General features: G+C 36.7%; 1 protein-coding gene across 1 annotated transcript in view; it reads left to right on the plus strand.

The window, feature by feature from the left end:
- The window catches only part of PDE6C (phosphodiesterase 6C), a 71,696-nt gene that overhangs the window by 44,693 nt on the left and 9,460 nt on the right, over positions 1 to 17,543 (plus strand). Inside the window, exons 15-16 of the mRNA XM_089897946.1 lie at positions 4,617 to 4,704; positions 16,921 to 17,021. Of these exons, the coding sequence (XP_089754072.1) occupies positions 4,617 to 4,704; positions 16,921 to 17,021 (189 nt within the window). The remainder of the gene's footprint in view (positions 1 to 4,616; positions 4,705 to 16,920; positions 17,022 to 17,543) is intronic.

Here is a 17,543-nt window from a genome sequence, read left to right on the forward strand (position 1 = left end):
GGCTCATAAGGGACTCTTATATTTTTGAATGATTCTAATGGCTGAATGTTCTTCATGGTACCAAATTGAAATTGGTCTCCTTATAACTTCTGTTAGTCCTAGTTCAAGTCTCTGAAGGTGTTAGAATATGTATAATTTCTCATCCACAGGCTATTCCTTCGTATATTAAAGAGAATTATTATTTTCCCCTCCTCTTTTCCTGGCTGAATATACCTGGTTGAACTTTTGTTTTAATCATTTCTCATATAATATTTTCTATACATATAATTTTATCTGTTATTCTTCTGTGAACCCACTCCAGTGTTTTTATGTCATTCCTTAAATGTGGGTCTTGGCAAATACCGTATGCTAACACATATATATGGAATTTAAGAAAAAAAAATGTCATGAAGAACCTAGGGGTAAGACAGGAATAAAGACCCAGACCTACTAGAGAACGGACTTGAGGATATGGGGAGGGGGAAGGGTAAGCTGTGACAAAGTGAGAGAGAGGCATGGACATATATACACTACCAAACGTAAGGTAGATAGCTAGTGGGAAGCAGCTGCATAGCACAGGGAGATCAGCTCGGTGCTTTGTGACCGCCTGGAGGGGTGGGATAGGGAAGGTGGGAGGGAGGGAGGGAGGGAGATGCAAGAGGGAAGAGATATGGGAACATATGTATATGTATAACTGATTCACTTTGTTATAAAGCAGAAACTAACACACCATTGTAAAGCAATTATACCCCAGTAAAGATGTTAAAAAAAAAATGTGGGTCTTGGGGTTTGACATAATAATCCAAACATGATCTGAAATACTTTATATTTAATCCTAATTAAATTTCATCTTCTTAATTTGGTTCTTTTTTTAAAATTGAAGTTTAGTTGATTTACAGCATTGTGTTAGTTTCCGGTGTACAGCAAAGTGATTCAGTTTTATATATATACATATATATGTATATATATAATCTATATTTTTCAGATTCTCTTCCATTAAAGGTTATTATAAGATATTGAATATAGTTCTCTGTGCTATACAGTAGGTCCTTGATGTTTATCTGTTTTATATATGGTGGTGTGTGTGTGTTAATCCCAAACTCCTAATTTATCCCTCCCTCCCTCTTTCCCCTTTGGTAACCTAAGTTTGTTTTCTATGTCTGTGAGTCTATTTCTGTTTTGTAAATAAGTTCATGTGTATGATTTTTTGAGATTCTACATATAAGTGATATCATATAATATTTGTCTTTGACTTACTTCACTTAGTATGATAATCTCTAGGTCCTTCCATGTTGCTGCAAATGGCATTATTTCATTCTTTTATATGGCTGAGTAATATTCCATCATATATATATATATATACACACACACACACATATATATATACACACACATATACATATATATATATATATATATATATATCTCCCACATTTTCTGTATGGTATATATACCATATATATATATACACCACATCTTCTGTATCCGTTCATCTGTCGATGGACATTTAGTTTGCTTCCTTGTCCTGGCTATTGTAAATAATGCTGCTATGAACATTGGGGTGCATGTATCTTTCTGAATTAGAGTTTTTGTCTTTTCCTGATATATGCCCAGGAGTGGTATTGCTGAATCACATAGTAACTCTATTTTTAGTTTTATAAGGAACCTCCATACTGTTTTCCATAGTGACTGCACCAACTTACATTCCCACCAACACTGCAGGAGGGTTTGCTTTTCTCCACACCCTCTCCAGCATTTATTATTTGTAGATTTTTTTAATGATGGCCATTCTGACTGGTGTGAGGTGATACCTCATTGTAGTTTTGATTTGCATTTCTCTAATAATTAGCAATGTTGAGCATCTTTTCATGTGCCTGTTGGCCATCTGTATGTCTTCTTTGGAGAGATGTCTGTTTAGGTCTTCTGCCCATTTTTTGATTGGGTCATTAGTTTGTTTTTTTTATATTGAGCTGTATGAGCTGTTTGTATATTTTGGAAATTAATCGCTTGGCAGTCACATTGTTAGCAAATATTTTCTCCCATTCCGTAGGTTGTCTTTTCACTTCACTTATGGTTTCCTTTGCTGTGTTAATCTGATTCTTTATTCCACTCTTAATTGAAATTGCCTTTTAAAGCAGTCTATCAGCCAGTGGATTCGATATTTTTTCCAGCTTTTTTATCATCTGAAAATTAGATAGGCATGATTTCCATCAATATTCATTCAAGTCATTAATAAAACTGTGCATCAGGACAAAGCCAGGGCAGAGTTGTGAGACTTGGGGCTAGAAACCTATCCCTGGGGAAGACAGTTAATTAAGCAGCACTCACTGGGTGGTGCTGTTCAGTATTTGTCCACACTCAATATTCCAGCTCATACAGAACACATCTTGAAGCTTCTTAGCTGTCTTGCTGAAATCCAGACACACACTGTTTCTGGCCTTCCTCTCTCACAAACCATATCACAAAAGTGTTCATAACATCAATTCAGCATCATTTTCTCTTTCTAAACCTTCTCTGGAATTTCCTAGTAGTTATTCTGTAAGTGCTTGCAAGCTCTGAAGCAGTTTAAACTGTTTCATAGATTAACGTCAATCTCCCTGTTCTGTCATCTACAGATTATACCATTTTCTACTTCTTAAATTTTAGGGTAAAATTTACTTGTATCCAGTCTTCAATCATCTTTACCACTGCAAAATTTCCCAGAATATACTGACAATAGTCGCCCACACCCACCCCGCATCTTCAGATTCCTTCAGGAAGTTGGGATGTTACTCAACTGGGTTAACAGATGTGTGTGTATAAAAAATAATTTTTTCTTTTTTTTTTTTTACTAAACCATTTGTGAGATAGTTTCAGGCCTCATGCATGACATTTTACCCGAAAATATTTCAGCACGTATTCCCTGAGAACGTGGAGGACATTTGTTTATATAAACACAGTATAATGATCACTCTCAAGAAATTTAACATTGGTACAATACTGTTATCTAATATAGAATGTTTATTCCAATTTCCCCAATAATGTCCTTTATAACTATCTTTTCTTCTCTGTTTTGGGTCCAATCAAGGCTCACACATTGCATTTAGTCGTCAAATATCTTGAATCTCCTTTAATCTAGAATTGTTCCTTAACTTTTTTGGATCTTTCAGAATGTTGACATTTTTGAAGAGTCTAGACCAGTTGTTTTGCATAATATCCCTCAATTTGGATTTGTCCAGTTGTTTTCTGATTACTAGATTCAGGGTAAATATTTTTGGTGGGAATTCTATGTAGGTGATGTTGTGTCCTTCTCAGTGCATTGCATCAGGAGGCTCATGATATCAATTTGTTCCATTAACTACAAGGTTAAGTTAAACTATTTATGAGTAATATTCAGCAGATCTCTTTATGCAAAGGTACATTTTCTCCTTTGTACTAATACGTAATCTGTGAGGTGTTATTTTGAGACTGGTTGAATATCTAGCTCCCCAGTAACCTTTCTTGAGTAATGTTTTTAAACCTAAAGGAACTAAGATACCACTCATTTCTAACTGAAATTGAGCTTTTTTAATTTGTTTAAATCTCCAGTGCTGACACAGTGTCTAGGTATTTGAATATGTATTAAAATTATGATCAATTATAATATGGATCGGACATAGTCTGATTGTTCCCTAACTAGAATACTTGGTTTACCAGACCTGTTAGTGACCTGTTAATGACTCCTTTCCTCCCTAAAGTTCTGTTCTTTCTGAAATTAAGTGAAACTCTACTAAGACTGCCACCCATATTTCTGATTTCTCCCTTCCTTAAAATTATTTATTCCATATTTCTGTAACAAAGTCTTCATATTATCTATTAGACCTTTCACCTCGGCTTCTCTCCATCTTTTCTTTTCACCTTTTTATTTTCTTTTTTTAAAAAAATTTTATTTTATATTGGAGTGTAGGTGATTTACAATGTTGTGTTAGTTTCAGGTGTACAACAAAGTGATTCAGTCATACATATACATGTATCTGTTCTTTTTCAAGTATTTTTCCCATTTAGGTTATTATAGAATATTGAACAGAGGTCCCTGTGCACACCTTTTTATTTTCAATGTTGCTTCCCCTTCCTTGAACAGGAAGAATTGTAGAAAGACAGGGTACCAAAGTCCCCACTTTACATAAAGCTGTGACCTCACCACTAACAAATGGGAAATTTAAATTTATGTCACTGTCTTAGAGGAGAAAAGAAATGTTACTTTATCATCATTTTCATTTTGGTTCCTGGAAATTCTTAATATACACTTTCTGTGCAAATAAACTATGGGCTTCAACAAGTTTGCTACATGTTCTATAAGTCATAGTCACCTCCATAAGCTCCAGGGAAGCTAACAATTTTAGATGCAGGGAGTGAACCAAACTTCGTAGTTTAAACAAGTCAATCACTTTACGCATTTAACAAATTAGGGTTGTTTTTTTTTTTAAAGGACTTTTTAAAAAGAGCGTATTCTCCTGTTCGAAATCTAAAGATTCTTTTCCAATATGTTACTTCCAACTGTTTCACAGGCATTAGGGGAGAGGGAAGAAATGAAAAAAAATCCTCAGATTGTAAAGATTCTGCATCATGTAACCTTATGTGTAATGTTTAAATAGCTAAAATTATCCTTTTCCTCCTAGATCCACATCTCCATTAGCAAGGCTCCATGGATCGTCCATCTTGGAGAGGCACCACCTGGAGTACAGTAAGACTCTCCTGCAGGATGAGGTACGTGGGTCTCTCTCTCTCTCTCTCTAGGGCAGCTCACAAGCTCTGGATCAAAGCACTAACCCACAGAAAATGCTTAGAAAGAGGACGGCCTTGAGTTCTGGCGGTTGACAGTATATACCTTTATTGAAGTCAATTGATAGAAATTGCTATATTGCAATAGTTTTTGAACAGCCAAGTTGGAAGTAGCTGAGATAGAGGAGAAAAGAGCCATGGAAAGTCACAGAATGTCTGTGGGTTTGTGAAGAAAGAAGAAAAAGCTTAAGGTGGATGTGAGAGGGCTCTATGCACCCTGGGTATGTATGAATGTGAAGAGAAAAGGAGGCTGCACAGCCACTGCTTTTCTGATTCATGTGGTATGCACTGTAAGGCACTGTCTGTATCTCTGAGAAAGTCAAGCTTTGGTAGTTGAGGGGTAGGCATGAAATCAGGCTGTAAGACAGATCGGACAACTGCCATCAGAGGCACTGAGTGAATCTCCCAAGAGTTCCAGAGGGAGGTGTCACATTCAGGAGTGGGCAGGACACAGGGGAGAAGAGGGGTGGGATCAGGAAGCTTTTCACAGGAAGTGGCTTAAGCTTGGTCTTGAATTCACTTTGATTTATGCAATATCATGTACTACTAACCTTCTGTAGAAGGCAGTCATTATTCTTTTTACTGATTTTATGTGAGGGGTATAGAGGCTTGTGAGAAAGGTGGTGAATATAATCTAGTTTTACTTTAAAAAAATATATCTTGAGAAAATTCTAACCCAGAATGAATCATTAGTAGATGGATGGGAATACTGCTTTGTCTCGACAGAGAAACTGTCTAGAATCATACGAGTTCATTAGGATAAATAAGCCTTCGGGAGAGTGGAGCTTTTTTCAGTTTCAATAATAATCTTTTTTTAGGCTCAGGGGACACGGGTATATGGAAATATGTCCAAGTTTAGAAACATAACACTACATTCTTCTAGATAATCAAAAGCCAAGTGGGAAAACTTGTAAGACAGGGCAACCAGGCAGAAAAGTGGAAAAACAAAACAAATAAACACATGATTTAAATGTTTTCAACAGCCTGTGATTGCAGGCTGCATCCAGACAGGGGGACACAGACCATCTGCGTCAGAGTGATCGATTTCACAGGGCGGAGGTGGGCAGGCTTTCAAAAACACATCCTGGGCTTCATCTTGCGCTTACCAGGCTCCCTGGGGATTGGACCCAGGAATCTGCATTTTTAATAAGAATTTTCATAATTCTCATGTGTAGCCAGGACCTGTCCCTGCAGTAGTATCATAAAAAGGATGATAATATCTGTCCTATGAGAATTAGAAAGAGTAGAATTGAAAGTAGTTCAGGAAGATAAGAGTAAATTGTTATTATCCAATTTGTTATGAGTCTTTGTTTTACTGGTTGGGACAGTCTTGTATTTTTGAGTAAGAATTTTCCATTCATCCCACTGATTATGTATATCACAGGCAGGTAGTATCAAAAATAATTTATTTAATTTTACGTTTACCTACTAACGCAAAATATATTTTTAAACCTTTACAGCCAAATGTTTAAGTGCTTAACTTTGGAAGGCTCCTAGTAGCTCATATGTTTTTCCTTTCTGGGATTTGAGAGTTTATAATAGAGTTGTTGTTTTCCGTCTTAATTTTTTTAATGTTATTTACTCTGCAGTCTGAACTGGTTTTGATGGCTATATAAAGGCTTATTATTCTTTCTAAAAAGGAATATTGCATCTTAGTAATCTGTACCACCTTGGCGAGGACCTGTCTACAGTGCTATTCGACCTGCTAATTGCAGACTTTTAAGGGCTGTAAATAGAGTCGCTAGGCAATAAATGCAATCACAGAGCATTTTATGAGCAGGCAAATTGAATGCTGAAAAAAAATGAAATTTTAACCATCAGATGTTCTTTTTTGAGACAATACAGTTGTCTCAGTACATTTTTTGAGAGACAATACAGTTCTTTTATTTATTTATTGTATAAAGAAAATATTTACACTTAAAACTAATTTTTTTACATAAGGGAAATCCTTATGATTTATCTAGCAATTTTGTCATATTGTGGACGTTACTTATTTTGTTTTGTATATTATCAGGCTTTGAACTAAAATATCTTTATGTCCCAGTAGAGTTGGATTCCCTGCTTTGAGGACAGAACCATCTGTATTCTAAACTAGTCAGAAACCCACCCTTTAACCTAATGAATAGGTGGAAAAGTCTTGTTAGCCAAATTTGTCAGAATAGAAACTTTCATACTACAATGTACTGTCGGAATGACAAAATGCATTGCTCAGCATAAATAACAACACTTTTATTATTCAAAACACTTCACGAACTTTATTTATGCTTTTTCACACTGACCTTGTATTATACAAAGAAGAAATGAAGAAGAAATTAAATATCTTGCGTATGGTCACCAGCAAACCACAAACATGTTGGCAGTCTTCTCTTATGGGTGTCACATGTAGCACATTGAAGACTAGAACTCATCTCCCCTGAGTGCCCTCATCAGGATGAATTGGAGCCATTTCTATTTTGGTGTGCTACGCAGAGCTTATATTTTATTGCCATTTTCGTGGCACTAGGAGAACAAAAATGGCCTGTTATTGGTAGAGGGGGGAGCAAAGTTAGACTCTTTCTGTGGGCAGGTGAAACCAGCTGAGCAGATGGGGGCCCAGCTGGAGTGGGGCTGGGACAGAGACCTCCTCTCTTGTTCTGTGCACCTGTCTCTACATCACGTGTCCAGCACAATTCCCCGGAATAACAAATGGAATATTATAGACTTATCTATATTTTAAATTAATGACATAGTTGTAAAAATTACACATGCCCGCTATAAAAATTAAAGCAATAGGAAACATTCCAAAGATAAATATTAAAAAATCACGTTAAATTCTATCACTCAGAAATAGACATTTCATTAACATTTAATGAAATTCATTGTAGCCCTCTGTGAATATATAAAGGGAGAAGGACAGAAACAATTTTAGAAAAATGGGATCTTACTATCCAAGCTATTTTTTTGGTTAGAGTTTTTATTTAATTTATTGAAGTGTAATGTATGTACAATAAGCGGCATCCCTTTAATTTGTTTTTCATAAAAGTTCTATGAATTCTATTCATACACCTGGGAACTACCACACTCAAGATACAGAACACTTCTGTCATCCCAAAGGATTCCTTTTGCCCCCGGGCAGTCAATGCCTCTCTCTCCTCCCAGCCTGAAGCAACCATTGAAATGTTTTCAGTCACTATAGTTTAAATCTTCTAGATTTTTATATAAACGAAATCATGCAATAATTACTCTTTTGTGCTGGGTTCTTTCATACAGAATAATAATTTTGTGATTTGTTCGTGTTGAATGAATGAATCAGCAGTGATTCATTCCTTTTCACTGCTGAGTGGTAGTCCATTTATTTTATATGAAAATTTTAATTCTACTACTTGAATTTTACAGAAGAAACTTTTTTTTAATGGAAAGAATTACAGAATTTCAGAGGACTGTGTTCTTATCACAAGAGATATTAGTTCTTAAAGAGAACCCTAAAATCAATAACCGGTGATTACGGGAAAGTGTGAAAAACTATAACAAACATTTAGATGTTTGATTTTAGACCATACCTGTTAACTTTACATCATCCATGAACTCCCTGCTATGAAACGTGAAACAATTAGAATACTTATACTGCTTCCAGCATCTCCACCTCTATTTTGTAAGGTATTTATTATCCTTAAAAGTATTTTTTTTTACTGTTATCAGTAGTTATAAAATTCATTTTGCTCTATAATTTCCACAATTGTCTATTTTTTTTAAACCAGAGCATTTATTGCATGACTAATGGTTGAAATCCCTAAGATGAACTGGATTCTACCCCAGTGGCTTTCTTGGGTTAGGTGTTGTTTTCCCCAGAATCCATGCCTGAAGCTTCAGTATACAATCTGTAGGTGCTTCACTTGCCTGCTCCAGTGGTGTTCTGTCCTCAGCCTAGGCACTCCGGGCACACTTCCTCTTCTGCCTGGTAGGGCAGCCACATTTGTCACAGGTGTGCTTCTGAAGGTGGGAGGCCTTAGAGCCACAGTGTGCGTCTCATTGTGATGCTTTCCAAATGACAGTGTTCCCTTTGTCATCTCTTTTCTGTGGCCAAGACCAAAGAAGCACAACTGTTTATTCCTAATTCTACTTTTACATGGGCCTGATACTTAACCTCAGTCTTTCTACCATGGCTTGTCCATTCCTCTGTATTTTATTTTATCTTGATTAGCTCGATTTGTGTTATTTGGTAGTTTTTCCCAGAGAGTCTAAGCTAAGTACATGCCTAAGATCTGTTTGTTACATTTAGTTTTGAAATTCAGTTTGGCAGAATATAAAGGTCTTGGGTCACTTTCTTTTTCTCAGAAATTGTAGGAAATTGCTCCAATGTCTTTCGGCATTGAAGCATTGCCCTGAGAGGTATAAATGGCCAACCTGATTTTCTCCCTCTCATGTGACTTGATTTTTCTGCATAGATACTCATGATTCTTTTTTGTTTGTTTTTATACTGCAGGTTCTTATTAGTCATCAATTTTATACACATCAGTGTATACATGTCAATCCCAATCGCCCAATTCAGCACACCACCATCCCCACACCACAGTTTTCCCCCCTTCATGTCCACACGTTTGTTCTCTACATCTGTGTCTCAACTTCTGCCCTGCAAACCGGTTCATCTGTACCATTTTTCTAGGTTCCACATACATGCGTTAATATACGATATTTGTTTTTCTCTTTCTTACTTCACTCTGTATGACAGTCTTTAGATCCATCCACGTCTCAACAAATGACTCAATTTTGTTCCTTTTTATGGCTAATATTCCATTGTATATATATGTACCACAACTTCTTTATCCATTCGTCTGTCGATGGGCATTTAGGTTGCTTCCGTGACCTGGCTCTTGTAAATAGTGCTGCAATGAACATTGGGGTGCATGTGTCTTTTTGAATTATGGTTTTCTCTGGGTATATGCCCAGTAGTGGGATTGCTGGATCATATGGTAATTCTATTTTTAATTTTTTAAGGAACCTCCATACTGTTCTCCATAGTGGCTGTATCAATTTACATTCCCACCAACAGTGCAAGAGGGTTCCCTTTTCTCCACACCCTCTCCAGCATTTGTTGTTTGTAGATTTTCTGATGCTGCCCATTCTGACTGGTGTGAGGTGATACCTCATTGTAGTTTTGATTTGCATTTCTCTAATAATTAGTGATGTTGAGCAGCTTTTCATGTGCTTCTTGGCCATCTGTATGTCATCTTTGGAGAAATGTCTATTTAGGTCTTCTGCCCAGTTTTGGATTGGGTTGTTTGTTTCTTTAATATTGAGCTGCATGAGCTGTTTATATATTTTGGAGATTAATCCTTTGTCCGTTGATTCATTTGCAAATATTTTCTCCCATTCTGAGGGTTGTCTTTTCGTCTTGTTTATGGTTTCCTTTGCTGTGCAAAAATTTTGAAGTTTCATTAGGTCCCATTTGTTTATTTTTGTTTTTATTTCCATTACTCTAGGAGGTGGATCAAAAAAGATCTTGCTGTGATTTATGTCAGTGTTCTTCCTATGTTTTCCTCTAAGAGTTTTATAGTGTCCGGTCTTACATTTAGGTCTCGAATCCATTTTGAGTTTATTTTTGTGTATGGTGTTAGGGAGTGTTCTAATTTCATTCTTTTACATGTAGCTGTCCAGTTTTCCCAGCACCACTTACTGAAGAGGCTGTCTTTTCTCCATTGTATATCTTTTCATATGATTCTTAATTCTTCATATTTTAGTAACTTTGTCTGAATGTCTGGGTATTGACCATTCTGCATCTATTTTTTCTTTGTCATGGGTTACACTTATGATCCACAGAATTCTTTTTTTTTTAATTTCAGGAAAGTTTTTTATTTTCATTGTATCTTTGAACATTTTTCTAATACACTGGGAATACCAATTATGTATATATTGAGTCTTCTTACCATTTATTTCTATTATGTTCTTTATATATATATATTTAAAATATTTATTTATTTATGGCTGCGTCAGGTCTTAGTTTCGGCACATGGGATCTTTCGTTGTGGCGCGTGGGCTCTTAGTTGCATCGCATAGCCTTCTAGTTGTGGCGCACGGACTCAGTAGTTGTGGTGTGCGGGCTTAGTTGCCCCACAGCATGTGGGATCTTAGTTCCCCAACCAAGGATTGAACCCGCATCCCCTTCATAGGAAGGCGGATTCTTAACCACTGGACCACCAGGGAGGTGCCTGTATATTTTCATAGATTTATTCTTTTCCATTTTAATTTCCTCAAGACTGTGGACTATGTCCCTTGCTGCAGTTCACTTGCTTATTCTATTTGAGTATAGCTTTAATGTGGATTTCATCAATTATATTGCTTTTATGTTCAATTCCATTTTTTTCATTCTACTACTAGTTCTGCTAGTTCACTTTTAATTCTACTGTTGCCTTGCAGTCTCCTCTTTAAGTTCTTATGGTTTTGAAACTGTGGATATTACTGTTGTGAATTTTTCATGTTCCACTGGGTATTTCCTTTGATATATTTTTCATTTGCTTTTTGTGTTCCTTTCTTCCGTTGTTATTTTCTTAGTTTGGGGTTGGGGTGTGTGTGTGTGTGTACACGACATTTATGTACTCAGTCAACTACTGAAAGACATTTATGTGATTTCTGATTCAGGGTTGTTACACATGGTGTTCTGTGGCTCTCTAGTACATGTCTTTTTGTGAATACACGTGTGCATTTCTGTTTGGTATGTACCTAGAAATAGAGTTGCTTGGCCAAAGGATGAGCATATGTTCAACTTTGGTGAATGCTGACAAGCAGTTTTCCAAAATGGTTGTACTAATATATGTTCTTACCAACAGTTCCAGTGGCTCTCCATCCTCTCCAACGCTTTGTACTTTCCATCTTTCTCATTTTAGTCACTCTGATGGGAATGTAGTGACATTGCACTGAATTTAATGTGTCAAATTAAATAGCATTGATTAACATGAACTAGAGTTTATGTTTATTAACCTTTTGAAATTCTCTGTTTTGGGGTTGCTTTGTTCTCAACTTGATTTGTAGGAATTCTTTATTCTGGTTTATATATCTTTTGTCAGAAATTTGTATTGCAAATATTTTCTCCCTTTCTGTGAATTGCCTTTTTACTCTTAATGTTGGATTTGGATAAATAGAAGTTCTTAATTTTAATGTCCATTTGATCAATTTTTTAAAGATTAGCTGTTTTTTCTCATCTTAAAAATCTTTGACTATTCAAGGTAATGAAGATATTTTTCTCTATAACTGGTATTGTTCTACCTTTCTCATTTAGATCCACAGTCTTTTTACAACTTATTTTTTTTTAAATAAATAAATTTATTTATTTTTGGCTGCGTTGGGTTTTCACTGCTGTGTGCAGGCTTTCTCTAGTTGCAACCAGAAAGGGCTACTCTTCGTTGCGGTGCGTGGGCTTCTCATTGTGGTGGCTTCTCTTGCTGTAGAGCATGGGCTCTAGCTGTGCGGGCTTCAGTAGTTGTGGCTCACAGGTTCCAGAGCACAGGCTCAGTAGTTGTGATGCACGGGCTCAGCTGCTCCGCAGCATGTGGGATCTTCCCGGACCAGGGCTCAAATCCGTGTCCCCTGCATTGGCAGGCGGATTCTTAACCACTGCGCCACCAGGGAAGTCCACAACTTATCTTTATATATGGTTTGATGTAGAGATCAATATACATTTTTCTGTCCAGGTGGAAATCCAGATGACCCAGCACCATTTATTAAAAAGGCCACCCTTGGCTTCCCTGGTGGCGCAGTGGTTGAGAGTCCTCCTGCCGATGCAGGGGACACAGGTTCGTGCCCCGGTCCGGGAAGATCCCACATGCCGCGGAGCGGCTAGGCCCGTGAGCCATGGCCGCTGAGCCTGTGCGTCTGGAGCCTGTGCTCCGCAATGGGAGAGGCCACAGCAGTGAGAGGTCCGCGTACCACAAAAAAAAAAAAAAAAAAAAAAGGCCACCCTTTTCTCACTTCACTTCAGTGAGACCTTTTGTCATAAATCAGGTAACTGATTATAAAATAAGGTGGACTGCTTCCATACTCTCTATTCTGTTCCACTGATCAGTTTCTCCTTTGTCAGTATCATACCATCTTAACTACTATAGCTTTATAATAAATCTTAATTTCTTTCAGTGTAAATTCTCCAGCCTTGCTTCAAGTCTGCCTTGGCTTTTATTAAGCCTTTGTATTTTCATTTGAATTTTAAAATCAGTTTGTCAATTTACATACACATATCCACAAACCTGTTGGTATTCTGGTTGCAATTGCATTGAGTCCATAGATTTTGTGTTCTTGTGGTCTTTATGCAGAGGTTTTATGCAGTCGTTTGTTCTGAAAACGACTCATTCCTTAATGGAATTTGCCATCTGCCGAAGAATCCTGTGAGGAAGGGCAGAAATGCACTGAGGACAGCCCAGCTTCCTATTTATTGTCTCAAACACTGCCTCACTGATTCTATTTCTTTGGTCTGGGGAACACACCTCTTTAATTTGGGCTTTCCAGAAGTTGGGAAGGCTCATGTTAACCAAAGCCCTTGAAGCTACAGGTTGTGTGTTAGGATCCGGTCATCGATGCCAAACTTCCTGCCATCACTTCTTGTTACCCAGGGCATTCTCTTTGGCACAGACGACTAAGTAATAGGAGTCAGTGCAGATATATGTCAGCATAGCTTTCCCATCAATTCCTCTTCTGCTGCTGCTCTGTTGTCAAACTGGATTTTTGAGGGACATCCTTCCTTCCTTCTGTGTGCTGTCCACATCCTAAGGCCTCTTGCTCTGATTAAAAGATCACTGGCTCTGCCTTTGCTTACTCAAAAAAACCCTGCATGCATGTATATATGTTTAATCCTCAACTTGTTCCAAAATGTTTTTAATGGAGTGTCCAAAAAATATAACATTAAAGAAAAAAAATGAGGGCTAATGGGAATATAAAAATAAGATGACGTATGGTGAAGGCCCAAAATGTATACGGTGAAAAGTATAAACATTTATTAGACACGGGCCACAGATTTGGTCAAGAGCTTTCTAGCAACTAATACAAAACAGAAACAGGATCTTTTATGTGAATCTATAACCACAGCTGAAAAAGAAACCACTTAGAAGCTCTTCTAAGAACCTTAGCTGTGAGAGAAGGAAAAGAGAAAATAGAATATTAAGAAAGGGTTTTTCAATTAGAGGCCTGTACAGTGTTTTTAGATGAAAGTGAAAATGAGTGAGAAGAGTGAAAATAAGGAATATTGTGCTATCAACAAAGGAAGCAGTACTGAAAAAGGTTGAGTGTACACTTTTTTCTTAATTATACTAATTTTAAAAGTGTGACATTAATCATCTTTTTAAAAAATCCAGTATTGATTTACTTTGTAAAGTGAAAGACCTTTTGACAATCTGTCTGCTTTAATATAGCTGTTTTATTATTTTGGATTAGAAAAAGGTATGACTTAAATGAAGTTTAACAGTATTAAGTCATATTTATTTTTATCTCTTTATATATAGCTTTTCTCACATATATTTAGCAAATAGCAACAGGTATCCAGGTTTAAAAATAAAAGTACCTGTATTAAAGTAACTGGTGCATAAAAAATACTGATTTACTTGGTTGATGGTTGTGTAGTCTGTACAGTCTGGCGTTTGGTAGACTCAAGTTCTATCCTAAGGGATTATTTATTTAAACTCAGCAACCTGCTTTGTGTGCCCCCTCTCCCCATTCTATAATGTTCTTATTTGGCTCTTTTTTTTTAAGTTTATATTTAATTTTTAAAAATTACATATATTTAATGTATACAACATGCTGTTTTGATATACATATATAGTAAAATGATTACTAGTCATTAATTTACATTAACCTTTTTGTGTGTGTGTGGTGAAAACACCTGAGATCCACTCTTTTAGCAAATTTTTCAGTATATAATGATTAAAATGACTTCATGTGCTATTAATTTGTCTAAAAGTTTAAGGCATTTCCACACGACCCCAACTTTTTGTCCTTAGTACAGCAGTCAAGGATGACTTTAAGTGCTACTGGATCTATGGAGTATGTGTCGGAATTACATAATACACATTATTTTGGGAACATGATAACGTGTATCAGTGAACAGATAAAGGCAGTGACTCAGTGATGTAAATATGCCACTGGGTTCCCACCAGTCCAAGGGCAGGCCACCAGTGTACCAAAATCAGGGGCAGGTTAAGTGGGATTAAAATGACAAATGGCCCACTTACTCTTCCTTCTTCCTGGTCAATCCAGACCAGGTTAAAAATAACCTGTATCCAGACAATTTGGTGCAGAGATTATGCCCAAGGCGCTGCTGTGCACTGTCTCAAGTAAGACATTAATTTTGATCTAGACAAACTTTCTTTTTGTTCATTATAGTGTCCACCAGCCATTTCTTCCTTCTATCAATTTAAAAATATAGCTGCTATTATGAACTCATTATTTTAACAAATATTACAACTTGTTTTTCTACTACTTATATCTGCTGTGTACAATACCATTTTTCTTGTCATGGAAGCTGTTATAAAAAGATGACTTAGGGCTTCCCTGGTGGCGCAGTGGTTGAGAGTCCGCCTGCCAATGCAGGGGATGCGGGTTTGTGCCCCGGTCCGGGAAGATCCCACATGCCGCGGAGCGGCTGGGCCCGTGAGCCATGGCCGCTGAGCCTGTGCATCCGGAAACTGTGCTCCGCAACGGGAGAGGCCACAACAGTGAGAGGCCCGCGTACCGCAAAAAAAAAAAAAAAAAGATGACTTAAATGGAGGTTTGTATTATGTATACAGTAACACATAATTCTAGTCTACTTCTTGCTAATATTTCAATCTTCTGGAATGACAGAGCTGTATTTGGTCTTGGGTTTGCAATTCTATTTTTACCTGGAAATTACCTCAAAACTTTATATAACAGTAATACTGATATATAATAATTAAATAAAGTATATTTTGTAGCAACTTATAGTTGTGAAATGCATTCCCAGTTATCTCATTTGCATCAACATTCCATAAATATTTATTGATCACAGACTGAGTGCTAGGCAGTTAGCAGGGCAGCTGTTATTATCCCCATTTGATATAACAAATACAGATGTTAAGTGAGGTGTTCAGGATTACACAACTACCGAGTGGGGAAGCTGGGAGCTGAACCTGGGCTCCTTGCTGAGAGGCAGTGTGGTGCCCTGCTGCACTGGCTTGAATATCTGCTCTGCTGTGTACTAGCTGTTTAACCTTGAGCAATTACCTAACCTCTCTATGCTGTGGTTTGCTGTGCAATTAAGAGTGTTCATAGAGCACTTACAACAGTGCCCGGGAAGCAGTAAGCATTAGGTGAGTGTTTACTATTATTATTTGGTGCTTGACCCAGTATTCTCTTCTACATTATGCTGCCTCTATCTCCACATAGGTGAATAGACTGTTTCCTCCTTTCCAGTGGAATTTTTCTGTATTTCATAACTGTTAACTTCATTTGGCAAAACCCACTATACATTTGTCCTTTGGCCTGTATTCCTAAAATGGTGTTTTTGGAATATCATACCTTTTAAAAAACACTCCCAGATTTACACTGTCATTTTCTAGAACACTAAAAATTGAGGCTGATCCATGTATGAAGAGATTATTAGTGGGAAACTCTTTGAAGAAAGGTATAGTTAAGTCTTTGTAAAATATAATCGCAAGACATCATTTTAAGAACAACTTGGAAGAATTTACTTTTTCCTATGTGTATGTGAGTACTATTGTAATCTGCAGCTTCTGAAAGTTTTCCAGCAATTTCTGTAATCACTCTGAAATTATCTAGTAAATAATTCAACATGTCTAACAATCGGATAAATACCAGATATGCTTTATTAAGGTTCCTCAGTTACTACAGAAAATTTTTAAAAAATCAATTGTTTTTGTTGAAATGGTCCTGGAAGAAAACACTTTTATTTACTCCAAAATCTTATACATTGATTACCTGACTATTTGCTAATGATACCCGTTTTTATAGTTTAAATTACCTTACTCAAAGTACAGTAGAGGGGTAACCTAATCCAAGAGAGAAAACTGAAAGCAAAAAAAGTGAAAGACCTAGTTTTTCTTCTTTCTATAATAGGATAATCTATATGTTATTAAGCATTGTTTGGTTTGTATGTTGAATCAAAGGCAAATTAATGATGGCACTTTATTGTGAATTTTCATCTTACAGAGTTTAAACATCTTCCAGAACCTAAATAAACGCCAGTTTGAAACAGTTATTCATTTGTTTGAAGTTGCAATAATAGCAACTGACCTGGCTTTATATTTCAAGTAAGTACAGAACTCCCTTGTACTCTGTGTGGTTCTGCCTTCCGTAAATGGTCTGTTGCCTTAAAGTTAAAAGGTATTTATTTACACACACACTTCTTTTCTTTTTGTATTATCAATAGAATACCCTTAAGATGCCTGATAATGAATTTACTAGACATCTGGAAACATATTTTAAAAACCTAAGCCCCTAATATTAGTTTATCTGAAGAAATTTGAATTAAAGAATATGCAGCAAGGTAGGTGCACTGCCAGAAGAGCGACGCTACAAAACCTTACGAGGTGACTTTTGTCCTGGTGAATTAATTCATCGTAGTCCACAATCTGGTATTTAGAGTTGCAGGCTCAGACATTTGATCCTGCCAGAGTCCGAGAGATGAAAAATCTTGGTGATACTGATGCACATTAACAAACTCAAAAAATATTGACTTCTATACAGCAGAGTGCTACCCTATTTATAATAATAATGATTACCAAGGAGGCCAGATACTCCAGGCTTCCGCACAATTTCTTGTCGGTGAATTA

This window comes from Delphinapterus leucas, chromosome 16 (assembly GCF_059928025.1).
Source record: "Delphinapterus leucas isolate spDelLeu-1000000601 "Yukka" chromosome 16, BTC_Dleu_Yukka2, whole genome shotgun sequence".
In the NCBI taxonomy this organism is placed as follows: Eukaryota; Metazoa; Chordata; class Mammalia; order Artiodactyla; family Monodontidae; genus Delphinapterus; species Delphinapterus leucas.